A 17,885-nucleotide genomic window follows, 5' to 3' on the forward strand; every position below is an offset into this window, starting at 1 on the left:
AGACGTCAGGAAGTCTGACGTGGGAGTGGTTGGTGGAACTTCATGTCTGCAGTACCTGGCGGGAGGTGAGCAGGCCCAGGACTCATCCCGGCTTGCCCGTGTGCATTGAGGGCAGTCCCTATGGCACTGCTCGCTCTGTGACAGATGGGAACATTTGACCCAGCCTAGGAACCTCATCCCATCACCCCCTTAGAGGGCCCTGGAGGTAGCAATCCCCATCCTCCAGGGAAGAGGCAATCCGCCGTCTTCTGGTCCCTAGGGGCATCAACCATTGGAAGAGGGACCTTTTGTGCATGCCCTACAGGTTCAAGGTGAAAGCACTGGTCATTAATGTAGGGAGCCCATGACCCTCACTCCCCCTGCCCCCCACTGGGAACCAGTCCCAGGACAGGGTGCAGGTGTGCCAGGAGCTCCAAGGGGGGGGCACAGGGATTTTACATGGTAGCTCCTCCACCGTGGTCTAGGGGAGGAGACACTCCCTCCAGCCTTCTCTTAAGTCAGACATATGGACCCCAAAAGAGAGGCCAAAGGGGGCCCTCACAGCCACTAGTCCAGGGGCGTCTAAACCTTGGCTCTCGAAGCCCTAGAGTAAACAGTTTCTAGACGGTGCACCAAATACACTCTGTATCCATGGAGACACACTGCGGCTGAAGCAGCGGTGAGCGCCCAAGGGCCTGCCCCCCAGGCCACAGCCTGGGCCACACACTGACAAGCCTCTGATCAGGCCCAGCCTTTTCATTTCAGAGGAGAAACTGCAGGCAGAAGGGACTTGACCGACCCACCGACACCACCCGTTTCGGCCAGGGCCTCGGCTGGGAGCCTGTGCGAAACAAATGATGGGAGAGTGTTCTGTAAACTGTCAAGTTTGCGGACTCATCCGGACTCCGCCATTTACAAGGAGTTGCCAGGCACCTTGCACCGTCGCTATCTGGGAGGAGGCTGAGGAAGAGAGTGTGCGCAGCATCCTAGGCAGTAGGGAAAGAACGTGGGGCTTTGGACCCTGGCCACATGGTTCGAACCCAGAGCACTGTGCGCCACCTGTGTGACCCCGGACAGTTCACGCTGTCTCTCTGAACCTCAGTTTCCTCTCCTAGAAAAAAACAACTAACTAAATAAACGCAGAAAACGCCATACCGACCTTCTCTCTGCGATCAGGCGGGGCGTGAGACAATGTCTAAGAAAGGGCTGGACTCAGAGCCACTTCCTGCCCCGAGGGCTGGAGCCAGCTGCTGACGGTGCTAGAACACGGGTCTTCTGTCTGCCGCCCGGACACGTCTCCATAGGTCATGCCAGGCCCTCAGCACGCAGCCCGCACATGCTCTTTGTCAAGGTGTCTGAGGAGTGACCTTCCATCACCGACCGGCCGGCTGACTCAGCCCCAGCCATCACCCTCCGGTCTCCCCTTTCACACACTGTGGGTGCCAGAAAGCTTCCAGCCAGCTGCTCAAGATCCCAAACCTCCCCAGCTCTGCATCCTGGTAACAGAGGAGAGGGCCCGGCTGGATCGGTTTCAGGAAAGCGAGAAGTGATTTCTTTCTCTCAGGCCCTTGAAGAGTTCTTTTCAACTTCCTCACCCCAGCCCAAGGTTCTCAGCTACACACACACACACACACACACCACACCACCCCCTGCCAGAGGCCAGCAGCAGAGTTTCACTCTGGTTTTTCCCATCCGGGTCCCTGGGAGTCTGGCCAGGTGGTGGACCCAGGAGGGGGAAGAGGCCATCAGACATCTAGACTGCACTGCTGTGGGGGTGACATGGGCACATGACTTTCCTGTTGGGCCTGCAGTGTGGCAAAGGAGATGGGAGGAAACGAGGTGGGCCACTTCAGCTTCTGTGACTCAGACGTGAGCCCTGATGTCATCACTTAGTCATCCAACAAATACGTCCCGAGAGCCTAGCCTGTGTGGAAGGGGCCCCGGGGGCACTGATGGTTAGTCATTGGGCTGCTAACTGCAGCTCACACCCGGGAGAAAGATGTATGCTTGTGTCTCTTATGTCTTTTAATTAATGACAGTGGGTCATGCATTACGCTGCCCATGCAGTTGGAAACCACCAGCCACTCCTCTGTAGAAAGATGAGGCTCTCTACCCTCCTAAAGAGTTAGAGTCTTAGAAACCCACAGGGGCAGCTCTGCTCTGTCCTACAGAGTGGCCATGAGTTAGAATGGACTTCATGGCAGTGAGACTGGTTTTAGGATTCCTCTTGGGACAAAAACAGGCTTTCTGAGCCCTCACTGCCATTGAGTCAATCCTGCGCCATAGTGACCCAACAGGCAAAAGTAGAACTGCCCCTGTGGGGTTCTAAGGCTGTGAATCTTTATGGAAGCTACACATTGGACTGCTAACTGCAAGGTCAGCAGTTGTAGGCCACCAACCACTCCGAGGGAGAAAGAGGAGGCTTCCTATTCCCATAAAGAGTTTCAGTCTCAGAAAAGACAGGGGCAATTATATGCTATCCTATAGGGTTCCTATGAGGGACAATCAACTCAATGGCAGTAAGGCTTTTTTGGTTTTACTTTAAGGAGCCCTGGGGGCATTGTGGGTTAAGCATTGGGCTGCCATCAGTAGGTCAGTGGTTCAAACCCACTAGCCACTCCTTGGGAGAAAGCTGAGACTATTTGTTCCTGTAAAGATGTATAGTCTTGGAAGCCCTAACAGGATCACTATGAACTGGAATCTACTCCGTGGCAGAGGGCTTGGGGTTTGGTAGGTTCAAGCCCTGCTCCAGGCCCTGGGGAATAGAATAGACCAGCGATTCCACCCTAGTGGAACTGGCACTCTAGTGGAAGCAGACAGATCATAAGACAGGAGTGAGCACGGTAGTGATCGTTGTAGAGAGCCAGGGGTACAGCGTGGTGGTGGTAGCTGCCGTCCGGTTGGCTCCAGCCCAAGGCAACCTCCTCTACACAGGGGCAAAACAGGCCCAGTGCTGCACCTTCTCCGTGCTCACTGGTCCGTCCAGGGCCACTCCTGCAGCGACTGCATTTTGAGAGCCTTTCAACGTAGGGGGCTCATCTGTCAGCATGAGCGTCAATAATACTGTGGTGAGCACTACAGCAGATATTACTGTGATCGCTATAGCCGATAACATTCCCGTGATCCATAGGGTTTCCGTGGCTAATTTTTGGAAGTAGATTGCTCGGCCTTTTTTCCTTAGCTAGACAATTCCAGTGAAACCTGTCCACCATGGGTGGGGTTTCAATCCCTGGCATAACTTCCAGGGTCACAGCAGCAGCAAGCGAGCATAGTTGGCAGATGGGTGGTAGACAGGGCGGTGAGGGGTGCCAGCATGGGCAAGGGAGGCCTTGGTGAGAAGGAATAATTGGGCAGGGCCTACAGCAAAGGGGAGGACTGAGCCACATGGAGGAAATGCATCCTGAGCCAAAGGAACAGCATGCACAGAGTCGCTGATACAAAAACGTCTTGTCCCAGGACTTCAGTAAATTGAGGTGGGCTTTGTGCACCTCCAGTGAGAGGAGAGAGGCTGAGCCGTGGGGGTCAAGAGCCTTTCTCTTTTCATCGGAGCTACATATAAGGGGTGGCTATTGAAGCCTACTAATAACATTCCATCTGTTCCTATTCCGCCACCTGGGGTCCTAAGTCCATGCCTCCACATTAAACGCTGAGACTCTGTCAGGGGAGACCTTCCACATCTCCCACCCCTCAGGCTTCTGCTCCTCCAGGGCTCCTCCACATGGGGTTTCTTGGGATAGTGAAAGGGGCCGGAGTTCAAGTCCCTGCACCTAACACTTACCTTGTGAACTGGGCAAGGACCCCCACCCAGGGGCCCCAAGGGTCTCCAGCGACAGCTCTGGGCCGCAATGCCCATGAAATGCAAGAGTCCCTGGCTCTGACCCAGTAGGACTGGGGGTGATCCTGGCTGCTCCTCCCCAACGCCCCCCCCCCCTCCTCTCCAGGTACAATGGCCCCAACCTGGTTCTGAAGTACGAGCGGGCCCGGAAGCGGCTGGTGAACATCGCCGTCGACGAGCGCAGCTCACCCTACTACGCGCTGCGGGACCGGCAGGGCAACGCCATCGGGGTCACAGCGTGCGACATCGACGGGGATGGCCGCGAGGAGATCTACTTTCTAAACACCAATAATGCCTTCTCCGGTAAGGACCGGGCCTCGGGCCCGCCTCTCCGTGCCCACCCCTTCCTCTCCCCACAACTGAGCGCAGGACCATGGAGAGCTCACCCTTCCGCAGGCAGAGCCCCGCTCAGCTCCCAGGCCCTGGGCTTTCTCACTGCAGAGAGGGGGACATGGCCTGGCCACGCCCCCTCCTTCCCACCCGGTTCACCGCCGGAGCCTGCAAACCAGACCCTGCTTGGGGTGGGGGTGGGGGGTGAGCAGTGCAGCTTTCTGAAATGGGCTGAGATCCTCCTGTGCCGCCCCCACCCGTCACACACACACTTTGAAGGTTTCCACAAAGTGTCGAGAGCACCGTTCCAGGGATGGGGTGCTACAGAACCAGCCTAGAAGGGGACAGATCTTGAATTCGAGGGGTCTCCTGGCTGGGGCGTCTAACGCAAATGCAGATCCTGACTCCGTAGTGGGGCCCCAGGACGCTGCATTCCTAACAAGCTCCAGCTATGATGAGATTGATGATGCTGGCGGGGGATCAAAAGGCCAGATCGCAGTCACAGTCACATCGAGTCCTTAGGTAGCACAGACTGTGTACTGGGATCAATGGTCTCACTGTGAAGTGTGTGCTGGTCAGACTCTCACTGCCATCGAGTGGATTCACAGCGACCTATAGAACACAGAACTGCCCCTGTGAGTCTCTGAGACTGTAACTCTATCGGGCAGCAGAAAATCCATCCTTCTCCCAGGGAGCAGCTTGTGGCTCTCCGCTGCCAGCCTTGTGATTAGCAGCCCAAAGCATAACCATTCCTCCACCAGGTCTCCTGTGTACTTGTATTAATTTAAACAAACAAAAAACCCTCACAGCCATCAAGTCATTGATGCCTCATTGTGGCCCAATAGGGCCAGGTAGAACTGCCCTTCTGAGTTTCTAAGGCTGTAACTGAAGCTGGTCGTTTTAAACTGCTGACCTTTTGGTTCTCAGCCCAACGCATAACCACTTCACCACCAGGGCTCCTTGTGTACTGGAATATCCCCCTGCCCCCTGAAGAGCAGAGAGGGTAAGTAGCTTGCCCAAGGTCAGGTAACTTGTATGTCCCAGAATCCAAACCCAGGGGTCTGAGACTCCAGATCCCTCCTTTTAATTAAGACACTCTACAACTTTTTCCACTTGGTGACCCCAGGACTCCATGCGTCACAGATTGGGGGCTGTGTTCTTGAGCTGCAGGTGGAGGTGTGCCCCTGCCCTGACTTTGCCCATCCCTCAGGTCTGCTGTAAGAAATAGGCTCCTGGGGGACTGCAGGGCTGAGGCAGGCACCTGGAGAATGGGCTATCCTGTCCCTGGGGGTCAGATTGAATGTACTTGGGACACACACACACCATGAGTGGCAGCAGCCTCTTGGGTTGGCTCTGGATGAGACCCTGTGGTTCAGACCTGTGTATTCATCACCTGGGTGCTCTCGTCTTCCTGGACCCAACTATGGGGCCCAGCCTCCCCACCCCACCAACACATCTTCCCCCTGGCTCTCCCTTGTTGCCCTTGCTGGTTGTCAAGCCCAAGCCAGGACCCAGCCTCTGGGCTTCCCCTGCCAGTCGCGTGGATGGGAGGGGAAGAGGTCGGAGCCTGTGCCAGGGGCAGGAGTGGGCAGTGCTGGTTGGCGGGCTGCCAGTTTGTGCAGCCAAGAAACAATGAACCACAGCCCGAGTGATGTTTTATGGGTTTTCATCTCATCTTGCCACCAAGTGAGGCCTGAGAGATCGTAATTATCCCTATACAAATATCAGGGCATGATTACCCAGCTGGATTTACTGCCCTCTCTCCAGCCAAGCCAAGATTGGACTAGGACACGATTAATTGATGGGCTGATCAACTCTTTAATGTGAGACAAGGTCGGGGAGGGAGCAGCATTGAGGGACCGCTGTGGAAGGGGTGAGCCCCAAGGAAGATGCTGGAGAGCAGGCGAGGAGAGATGGGGAGAACAGAGGAAGTGGGGGTGGGGGAGCAGGCAAGATGCCAGAGGAACAGCCACAGACACCACCGCCCCACCCCCAGCTCATTAAGAACAGAGCATGCTGGCTGTGGCCCTCAGTGTCTCTAAAGCAGCAGCCCTTCCCACACGCTTCAGAGTGGTCTATTGCCAAGGACACCACAGAGCAGTGGTTCTCAGCCCAGGCTGCCCATTAGAATGGGAAGCTTTGAACAATCCCAACTCTCGGTCCGGTCTGAGCAGAACCTCCAGGGATAGGGCCCAGTCATCAGATCTGAAAGTGCCTCCCCCCCAAGAGGATTCCTAGGTACAGTCCAGGTTGAGAGTCACGGCCCAGACTCGACGTCCGTTAGCTGCACACTCAACTACTGTGCTGCGGTGCCATCAAGCCAGTCTGACCAGCAACCGTATGCACCGCAGAAAGAAACACGGCCCGGTCCTGCGCCATCTGCATCATCTCGCTGTTCTGGGAGGCCACTGCTGTAGCCACGGTGACAATCCATCTTGGTGAGGGTCCTCCCGTCTTTGACTATCCCTCTACGTCACCAAGCACCATGTCCTTCTGCCTCCTGATGACCCGTCCAGAGTCGATAAGTCTCCTACACTGATTCTAGCTGTACTTCTTCCAAGACAGACGTGTGTCCTCCGGCCCTCCAAGTATTCTTCCCCAACACCGTGATTCAGACTTCAGTTCTTCTTGGATCTTCTTTATTCATTGTTAGCTTTGCTCGCATGTACGAGTGTATCAGGCGGTTGAAAACACCGTGGCTTGAGTCAGGTGCACCTAACTCCTCAAAGTGACGTCTTCGCGTTTCAACACTTTGGAGAGGCCGTGGGCAGCAGATTTGCCCACGCAACCCGTTGTTGGATTTCCCGAGTGCTAGTCCCGAGAGTGCTGACTATGGATCCAAGTGAAATGGAATCGTTGACAACTTTAATCTCTTCTCCATTTCTTATGATGGTGCTGATTGGTCCAGTTGCGAGGGTTTTTGCTGTCTGTGCGTGGAGGTGCAGTCCGCACTGAGGGCTGTACTCTTGGAGGTTCATCAGTAAGTGCCTCCGCTCTTCTTTGTTTCAGTACGCTCGGTTGTTAATGAGCCTTCCTCCAGTCCTGATGATGTAATCATGTAATCCAGCTTCTTGAATTATTTGTTTAGCATACAGACTGAATATGTGCAGTGAAAGGACACACAAAACTGACACGTTTTTTTCTGATTTTAAACAAAACAAAAAACTCACCGCTGTCTAGTCCTCGAGGCCGACTCAGAGGGACCCCACAGAGCTGTGACCTTTGCTGTGAGTTTCTGAGTTTCTGAGTTTCCAAGACTTGTAAGTCTTTATAGGAGTCAAAAGCCTCCTCTTTCTCCCCAGGAGTGGCCTGTGGTTTCAAACTGCTGACCTTGCAGTTAGCAGCTACTGAATATTCTCCTGTTGCCTTTGCACAGTCATTAAAAGACAAGAAAACAAAGTAAATGTAGAAAATGATGATGGCAACAGATGTACAAATGTGCTTGATAAAATGGATGTATGGATTGTGGTAAGAGCTGTAAGAGCCTCCAATAAAATGATCTTTTAATACAAAAATGTATGGAGGAAAATTATGACAACTTTAATCTTTTAAAAATGCCCACACAAGGAAACCTCTTTCTGCTACTCTCTGCTTTCATTGCCGAGACATCTGATATTCCTACATGTCAATGGCATCCCTCCCTCACATCCTTTTCTGAATCTGGCTTGAGTCCTTTTGTTGCTGTTGTTGTTTTCTGGTTTTACCTTCTTTTCTTTCTTTCTTTTTCTTAATCATTTTATTGGGGACTCTTACAGCTCTTATAACAATCCATACATCAATTGTAGCAAGCACACTTGTACATATGTTGCCTTCATCATTTTCAAAGCATTTTCTTTCTACTTGAGTCCTTGGTATCAGCTCCTCTTTTATCCCTCCTTCCCACACTCTCCCACCCTTATGAAATATTGATAATTATAAATCATTGTTATTTTCATACCTTACACCATCCGCTGTCTCCCTCCACCCATATTTCTGTTGTTCATCCCCCTCAGCGGTGGGAGAGGGGTGGGTGGGTAGGGGGCTGGCAATTCCCTTTCTATTTGCTACAGCAACGTTTTAAAAATGATCTTCAGTGGACTTTTACCTGTGTGTGATATTACTGATATTGTTTGATGATTCTCCCATTCTGTCGGACCACCTTTCTTTGGCATGGATACAGGTTTGACTCTCTCCCAGCCAATTGGCCAGGGAGCTGCCTTCTAAATGTCTTGGCATCGCTGCCCTGCCCAACTCTTTAGCCCCGTTCATTCACGAGTGTGTTCATTCACTGAGCAGAAATTAATTGCGCACCTGCTGTGTGCCAGGCTCCATCCTAGGCCCAGAGGCTCACTTCATGAATTAAAGACGATATCCCTGTCCCCATCAGGTTTACCCGCTAGCCTCAACACAGCCTTGTGTTTCTCTAGGCACATGACTTTCCTCTCCCCACTCCCTGGCTTCTCACCCTGTTGTGGGCCAGGTGCCTGGGTTGGTCACTGTTGACCAACCTCTGTCCTCAGCAGCCCTTGAACGTCCCAACCCCTCCTCCCTTAGAACTTGCTGAATCAATCCCAGGAAGAACAACCTGGGCATATGAGCCATCAGGTCTGGTGGAAAGCTTGCCAACAGAAAGAAGACACGGGGAAGTGGGAGACTGAGAGCCCCAGGCCAGGGAAGGGGCAGGAGCTTCCTACCTGGGGTGGGGGACATCGTGTTTATCTGGGGGAGCCTGGGGTGCGAATGACATGCCTGGCAGCCTCGGCCCCAGGCTTGCAGCTCCCTGTGACCTTCTGTGGGTTTGAGTCAATTTTTCAGTCGAATGATCCCATCAATTCATCGACAGTTGGCGGGTGTGAAGTCAGGACAGCTGTGCTGTGTCAGCACGTCTCCTGGGCCCAGCTGGCACTGCCTTTGCCACTCTGGCCGCCTCGTGGAACCTGAGAGACTCTCTAGGAGCCCCCGACCGGTCCAGGCCGGCCCATAGCATTGAACTAGGGTTCCACTCGCCTGCTCTGGAATGTGGGAAGAACCTCTGGAAGAGAGCTCCTCTCCAGCCCCTGCCAGCCTTGGCATAGAAGCTAGGACTTCCCCGGAAGAGGGCTGAGTCCCTGCACCCGGACAGCGTCCTCTGAGAGTCGGTCTGTCCAAACCCGGGGTTAGCCGCTGGTCCTTGACCTTTCTCAATCTGGGACAGCAAACACTGGGTCAACGTCACGAGCTCCGTCTCTCCCAGGGGCTCCTTCCTTAGAGTCCAAACTTTTCCATGGCCTTGAGCTCCCTTCCAGAGGGGACCCAGGCTTGTTCCTGCCATTTTCCTCTTGCCTGTTTTATATATATGTGTGTGTGTGTGTGTGTATGTATGCATATACATACATATACATACATATATATGTATGTATGTATGTATATATTTTTGCCTGTTATATTCTCAGTGGGAGATTTCCTGTGTGCTCTCCCCTCTGCCAGGAGTGCCTTTCCCACCCATCCTCCAGGCTCCTCCCTTCCCTTTATTCAGGCCTCACTTGAGATGAGCTCTCTCCTGACCGAGCACCTTATCTAAAATCACTCCCAAGCCCCTTCACTTGCCTCGTGGCTCTCATAGCACACACACACACACACACACACACACACACACACACACACGTGGCCATTGTTGGGCAGTGTGTTCCATATTTGTCTTTCTCTCTTTTACTAGAATCCATGCTTCATGGGGGTAAAATTTCACCTTTCCCACAGCAGTGTCTCCAGGATCCAAAGCACGTCGTAAATACGTCTTAAAATGAATTAAGGAATGGTTGAAAGTCACTTACTGTCATGTCCAAGACACAATCACACAGACCATGCCCACTGCCACCAAGTCAATTCCAACTCCTAACAACCCCGAAAGAGCTGGTAGAAACGCTGTGGCAGGGTTTTCCAGGCCTGTCATCTTGCCGGAAGCAGACTGCCACGCCTTCCTGACATGGGTGGTTGGTGGATTCAAACCCCTGACCATTTGGTTAGCAGCCAATTGCTTTAACCACTGCCCCACCAGGGCCCTCTGGGATACAATAAGCTTTCTTTAAATTATAGTTACCATCATTCTGTGGGTAGGAAGAAAGCCAGAGCCCTTAGCATCCTGGGCGAGGGACGCTGGCCTTCCTTCCCACCCGTGGGAATGAGACCACCGAAGGAGAAAGGACAGGGCTGTGAAGAAGACAGCACCACATGAGGCTACTAAGCAGACATGGCCCGGGCCTAGGGATGCTGGTCGTTGCTAGTTTCCACTGAGGCGCTTCCAAGCTGTGGGCACCCTGTGTACAACAGAACTAAACAGCTGCCCCGCCCTGATCCATCTTCACCCTCACCCGTGTATTCGGGTCCATTTTGCAGGGGGCGCTCATCCGCCAACACCACTTCGGATACTGTCGTATTGGGACTGTGCCCAGTTGGGTTGTGGAGAGAAACAAACCAGCATCACTCATAGAGATACACAAGAAAGAACTTTATATCCAGAAGGCACCCAAGCCAGTCCAACTCAAGTTCTTGGATCTGATGGTAGGCAGAGCCCTCTGCAGATTCTCCTGGCGGCAGGCAGGCCGATGATGCAGAAGAGGGGGCAGGAAGCAGGGAGATCACAGGCCGCGAGCGCAGCGTCTCGTCCATCCAAGGTCAGCGGAATGTGGCAGGGCGCCGGCAGCTCTCCAGGTCAACGGCCCACGTGGGACTGCCCTGGAGACAGACACAGAGTCCCAGCCAGGAGGAAGGCAAAGGGACAAGAGAGACGTTTAAAAAGGCCACACACCCCCGGAGGCATCATCAGCCTGTGACCTGACTGACAGGTTGGACTCCACGCTCCACCTTCACACGGGTGCAAGTTGACAAAACCTGAACCTATCGCATTTGGTTCCATTATTCTAATCCGGATGAGCGTTTCCAGGGCCAATTGGTTTTCCAGCCAATGATTGGCGCACACGTTGTCTTGCGGCCTTGGGCTGCCATCCCCATGGTCTCCCCACATCCTCCTGTGTCTCGCTGCTCTCGGTCCTTCTTCCTCTCCCTGCCTGCCTTCGGAGTGTCAGCCTGGAGCGCATGCTGCCCTTTCGGTCTCCAGTGGTCGATGGCTGTATGGAACAGAGCCTGCCTCGTGTTATTGCACACCTCATAGACCTGTCCGTGTGTCTGGAAGTTGAGGCGTGAGAATGAGTACTACTCTCCGTTTGCAGGGTGTCAAAGAGCTGTGGTTCAGGGATCCCTCAATCTCCATCAGATCAGTCAGCCTGGTGTTTTTTTATGATTCTGAATTCTGTTCTACATTTTTCTGACACACTAGCCGGGGCCTCCTACAGCGATCCTTTTCAGAACAGTCAGCGGTGGACTAATTGTTGCTGGAGTCTTTGATTGTCTATACTCTTCTTGGCTCTGGTTCCCCCGTGATCCATGTGGTTTTTGACGGCCAGTGGATCCCCAAGCCTTCCATCTGAATCTGTGTCCATGGGGAAGCCCCACGGAAACTCACGATCCTGCAGCTGTCTGGAACACCGGTGCCGTGGCTCCCGGCATCAGAGCCACACACACAAGCCACTGCAAAGTACAGCAATCTGACAGGCAGGCCATGCGCTAAGAATTGAAAAGTAGGCACGAGGGAGGGAACAGAAGGTTTACCACAGTCCTGAGAAGGCTTGGGCCCATAAACCAGCTTATAGCTTAAGTGAGCTGGAAAAAGAGAAGATCATGTGTTTCAGGCCACTCAGGAGAAACAGGTAGGAGAAGTGTGTGCAGGACCAAGGGGTGTGAAAGGCAGGAACCAGCCTCTCCCTCCACGTCCAGGAACCCAGGACCTTCTGCAGCTCCTGGTTGGAGCCCATCCCCCTGAGGCTTCTCCGATGTCCCTGCTCCTGTCCAGGGGACTTGGCCTGGGGTACCAGGACCATGGATACTGGATGGGCCTGAGTGACTGTGAGTGCCACTGTTAACCTTATTTTTACCTCATTCAACTCAACAAAATGGCGTTTAAGAACCAGTTATAGGCAGGGCATTGTTGAAAACACACCCCCACTTTGACACAAACTCCACTCACAATTTTGCTCCTCGCTTTTCTCATTGAACAAGAAACTAGATACTATTTCATGGCAGTGTACAGAGAGCTTTCTCGTTCTTTTTATAGCTGTATACTATTCCACGGTGTTTCTGTTCCCTATTGGTGGACACTTAGATGGCTTGTAACCTTTCCTCGGACCAGGCACCATTTTTCACGTCATGGGTGTGTCTGTAAGCTATGTTCCTGGAGGTGGAAGAGCTACATCAAAAGAGTATGTCAGTGGTGAGAGTGTCAAATAGCCCAGCCATTGTGGAAAACCACCTGGCAGTTCCTCAAAATGTTACCCTTTGGTCCCAACACTGAGTAGACTTCCTGGGATTTTACCCAAAGAACTGAAAGCAGGGCCGCAAACACATAGCCAGTAGTACTTGCTGCATCGTTAAGGCGTAAACAGCCCGAGTGTCCATCCACAGAGGAGTGGATAACCAAACACAGGCTATCCATACAATGGAGTCTCATTCAGCCATAAAGAGGAATGGAATTCTGCGACATGCTAACACAAGGATGAACTTGGAAAAGCTTGTACTGGATGAAATCAGTCAGTTACAAAAGGACAAATATTCCATGCTCTCCTACGATATGTAGATGAAATATTCAGCACCGGCACACACACAAAGAGGCCAAAGTTCAAGAGCAGTTACCAGGGGCCTGGAAGAGGAGGAGGTGGGGAACGAGTGTTGCTTAAAGGATGCGGAAATTTCATTCAGGGTGATGTGAAAATTTGGAAGTGGGTAATAATAATTGTTGTGGAACATGATCAATGCAATTAATGTCACACAATTGTCCACGCACAAATGGTTGAAACACTGTGTTACGTACTTCACCACCATAGACCCGTTTTGAAAAAACTCTGGGAAAGTAGGGGCAAAAAATGGAATATAGATATGCAGCTTTGATAAGCAGTACAAATCTCCCTTCACAGGGGAAATAGCAGTGACCCTCCAGTGGCCAGGAGTCTGAGTGAGCGTTTCCCAAAGCGCTGACCAACATGAGGTAGCATCAATTGGTTTTCTGACAGGTTATTTAAAAAAAAAAAAAAAAAGGTATCTAAGTATAGTTTTCATTTTCATTTGTTTCTAATGAGCAAGGCTGAGCATATTTTTATATATTTGAGTCTCTTGTCTGCTCATAGCCTTTGCCCGCTTTTCCTATTGATTATTGGTCTTTTTATATTGATTTGCAACACCTCTGAATAAATTTGGGAAACGAGCCCTTCATCCGTAACACAAGTTGCACGGAGTTTGTTTGTCATTTTTCTCTTGTCTGTGCTCAGAGTGGCGATTGCAATGCAGAAAATTTTAATTTTTCTGAACTGTAATCCATCAGTCTTTCCCTTTAAGGCTTCTGGGCTCTTATGTCACACTTCAGGGGCTTGTGTAACCTCTCAGAGAGGAGACCCCGGTCCCTATGATGGAGAGAAGGGCAGGGGCTCAGGGCAGGGTACCCACCAGCCTCTGCCCACACTGCAGATGAGCCATCTGCTCTTGAGAAGAGCACCCTTGCCCAGTCCGCCTGCGCTCAGACTCTCACTCACAGTGTGATCTGCAGACCACCGCTTTGGCATTTACAGGGAGCTCATGGAGTGCAGAGTCTCTTACCCCACCAGGCCTGTGGATCCAGAACCTGCATTTTCACAGAACCACCTGGGATGGTCATCAAGACTCCCTGAGCCTCCACCCTCTCCCCCAGGTCCCCAGACCCTAAAATGGGTGGTCTCCTGATCCCCAACCACGTTTCTCTGGGGTACAGGGTCCTGGTTTTCAGCTCACCCCTTGCAGTTCCATTTGGGGAGATGAGCCTGGGAACTACTGAGCAGCAAGGATGGTGGGAGCTGGCCAGGCAGCTGAATGAAGGGTAGGCGGGCTCTGGAGGCCATTGGTGGAATAGTGCTTTCTGCATCGGGCTGTGAACTGCAAGGTCAGTTGACAGAGACCACCAGATGCTCCGTGGGAGAAAGAGGAGGCTTGCTACTCCCATAAAGAGTTACCGTCTCAGAAACCCACGGGGACAGTGAGGGTCATTATGGCTCGGAATCAACTTGATGGCGTGGATTTTGAGAACCCAGGATGGTACAGGGTAGCGGTACAGGGGCAGAAGTCTCACATTCCATGTGGAAGACCTAGGTTTGATTCCTGCCCAGTGCACCTCAGGCACAGCCAGCACCCCACTGTGGAGGAGACTGGCCTGTGGCTGTGCTGCTGAGCAGGTTTCCGCAGAGCTTCCAGACTAGGAAGAAAGGCCTGGCAACCGATTTCCAAAAATCAGCCCACGGAAGCCATCTGGATGGCGTGGCCCACGGCAGCTCACGGGGACGGTTCAGGGCTGGGCAGCGTTCCGTTCTGTGGCGTGCGGGGTCACTGAGAGTCAGAAGCCCCCTCCATGACAGCCGACAAAAGCAACATGGGACGAAGGCCCTTGGGACCCAGGACTGCCCCCCACTGCTGTGCCCTGCTCTTGAATATGCCCTGGAGGTGGCTCTGCAGTCAGGCGGACCTCCGGATGAAGCTCCGTGTTTCTGCTTACCCGCAGCTGTGCAAGCACGGGCACCCATTGACCCTCCGAGCCCTGGTTTCTTTTTTTTTAAAGTTTGTTTCTCTTGATAAGTTGGTTTTTGTTTGGGTTTTTTTTGGCTTTTTTTAAATTATTTTTTTTAAACATTTTATTAGGGGCTCATATAACTGTTATCGCAATCCATACACACATCAATTGTGTAAAGCACATTTGTACATCGTTTCTCAAAACATTTTCTCTCCACTTAAACCCCCGACATCAGGTCCTCATTTTTCCCCTCCCTCCCCGCTCCCCCCTTCCTCATGAGCCCTTGAGAGTTTATAAGTGGGTATTTTGTCATATCTTGCCCTGTCCGACGTCTCCCTTCACCCACTTTTCGGTTGTCTGTCCCCCAGGGAGGAGGTCACACACAGTTCCATGTAATCGGTTCCCTCTTTCCTACCCATTCTCCCTTTACCCTCCCTGTTTTGCCACTCACACCACTGGTCCTATAGGGCTCATCCGTCCTGGATTCCCTGTATTTTCAGTTCCTATCTGTACCAGTGTACCTCCTCTGGTCTAGCCAGTCTTGCAAGACAGAATTCGAGTCATGGTATTGGGAGCGGGGAGGAAACATTTAGGAACTAGAGGAAAGTTGTATTTCTCATCGTTGTTACATCACCCCCTGACTGGCTCATCTCCTCCCCGAGACCCCTCTGCATGGGCATCTCCAGTGCAAGCCCTGGTTTCTCTGTCCCGCCAAGACCTTGGAGAGGACTGAGGCCAGGCGTGCGGACAGGAGGGAGGGAGGAAGGCTGGGCGTCAGGAGGTGTGTTGGGCATGTGGAGCCATTCTCCCCACCCCCAACAGTTTTGTTGCCATATAACTCACATATCATACAACTAAATAGTTCCATCACATCAAGAAGAGCTGTACAATCATCACCCCAGTTTTAGGACGTTTTCTTCATTCTCGTACCCATTGTCATTAGCTCCCCTTTTCCCCTCAACCTTCCCGGCCATACCCCCAAGGAACCATTGATCCACTTACCGTCTCTATAGATTTTCCTATCCTGGATTCCACAGACAGAAAAACATTTTAAAAACAAATAAACGTGCAGAAGAAATACAAAGTAAAACAGATTAAAACAAAGAACAAAACACCTGAGTCGAGAAGAAAACAGAAAAGATGAAATTTGAAAAAAAAGGAATAAATGTAAACGGATCATAAGGAAGGTCCAAGGATAGGGTGCTAAATGCTAACTGCGCTGCATCTGCAACACGCCGCTTTCCAGGCACCCTGCACGATCGCAAAGGCATGCGCATCCCAGTGCATTCTGACTGCCCTTTTCCTGAACACGCATCTCCCTTCCCCGGGATCATCCCTGCTTGCTAGTTTCCCGTGCGCTAAGTCTTGTAAAGCATTTTGTACGTAATGTCACAGCTGCCTTCTGGGCTAGAGCTCTTGAAGGACTTGTGGCCCATGTTCTGTAATTCCCTTGTTGCTGCCGCCGCGAGTGCTATTGTTAATATTTCTCACACTCACCGCGAGTGCTATTGTTAATATTTCTCACACTCACCACGTGCCGGGCCTCGTCCTAAGCACCTGACATACGTGTAGACATTCACTTCATCCTCGCAGCAATCCGGTGGGTAGGTGCCTCGTCTCATGATCCCACTGTTCAGATCAGAAAAGGGGAGGTTCACGACGTGGCCAGGCCCAAGAGGAAGGGAGGTGACTGGCCACGTCGCCAGCCTACTCCTGGGCAGTAGCCTCCTGGCCTTAGGACGGAGCTAGAGATGGAGCTTCCCACCCCACCCATCTGGTCACCCTTGTCTTTGCTATGAATCCCAGACCACAAGTCAGGTGAGCCTCTGGGGTGGGGTAGGCCCTCGGGAAGGAGACAGTCAGGCCAGTGGCCCACACTGGCCCTCCCACGGGCTCCAAGGTGCACCCTGGGAGCAGAGCTGGCACGGAGGGAAGGATGGATCGGTAAATTGAGGACCAACATGACCCATGGCGTGGCCAGCCTCTTTGCTGGGGGCTCCGTGGCCTGGGTAGACCCACAGTGAATGCTGGGCATCTGGTGCAACCGGTCAGCTTGGCTGTGGGTCCACCTGGAGGTGTTGCAGGAGAGGCCTGGCGATCTCCCACAAGTCCAGTCATTGAAATCTCCTGGAGCACAGCTCTGCTCTGACCCATGTCGGTCAGCGTGGACTCCGCCCCAACTGGGAGTGCTGGACTGACAGCCCCTAGTCTCCTGGGACTCGGAAGTGTCATGCTTTCTAATCCTCTGACAATCCCTTCCTCCTCCACTCCAAATGGGGCTGCTTCCCAGGCTCAGCCTCTGGTCCCCTCTGCGAGCTGCCATCCTAAGAGGCCAGTGACCTCACAGACAGGCTCTGGGTCCTTCTTGTCACTTCCTCCCGAGGAAAACCGCTGACACGGAGCTACTGCCCAGCCCAGCCGACAGTGCCCTGCTCCGGTCACTGTCTCACATCCCCAGGAACCATTCCCTTCTCAGGCCCTCCCCCCAGCGTATGTTTCCCTGGGCCCTTCCTGCTCCAGCCACCCTCCACTGAGCCTGAGCCCCCACCCCAGGGCAGCCAACTTCATCTGCTCCGCTGCTAGGCCACCGTCTCCTCTCCCTTGTCATTCCCCACCAGAAGCTTTGCCTCCGGTTCTGGAATGCCCAGGTCTCCCCTTGGACCCTGCTTCCCTGCCCTCCAGTGTTGTAAACTAAGAACTGCTTCTGCCCCCCTCTGCCCCCCTCCCTGTCTGGGGCAGCAGCCAGGCGGAGCCACAGGGTGTGAGGGTCAGAAAGACCGGACAGAGTTGAAATCGGTCTCTACTACTTACTAGCTCAGTGACTCACCTTCTCTAACCCTCAGTTTCTCCGTCTGGAAAATGGGGCTGCATTGCCACTTGGGGCAGCCACAGGGTGCACCCTAAGATGATGACTGCACAGCACACGGGGCTTCAGGCAGGGCCAGGCTATGCGGAGTGACCCATTGGGAGAGCACTTGGCTCAAGGGCCGCCTCCATCAGGAAGCCCTCCTTGACCACTGCAGCCTCTGGGAGCTCCTCCCTCTGGGACGTCTGCCCCGACCTGCCCAAGCTGGAGGCTCCTGGCTGCGGGATCTCAGGCAAGTTCCCTTGGTGCCTTAGGGGCCTCATCTGTAAAGCAGGCGT

The 17,885-nt window shown here is 52.9% G+C and overlaps 1 protein-coding gene across 1 annotated transcript in view; it reads left to right on the forward strand.

Annotated features, from left to right (window-relative positions):
- The window catches only part of CRTAC1 (cartilage acidic protein 1), a 149,944-nt gene that overhangs the window by 78,520 nt on the left and 53,539 nt on the right, over positions 1-17,885 (forward strand). The window contains exon 3 of the mRNA XM_004701014.3: positions 3,921-4,117. Coding sequence (XP_004701071.2) covers positions 3,921-4,117 — 197 coding nt within the window. The remainder of the gene's footprint in view (positions 1-3,920; positions 4,118-17,885) is intronic.

Source organism: Echinops telfairi, unplaced genomic scaffold, assembly GCF_000313985.2.
Source record: "Echinops telfairi isolate 266 unplaced genomic scaffold, ASM31398v2 ScPeMD7_70;HRSCAF=299, whole genome shotgun sequence".
NCBI classification, from domain to species: Eukaryota; Metazoa; Chordata; class Mammalia; order Afrosoricida; family Tenrecidae; genus Echinops; species Echinops telfairi.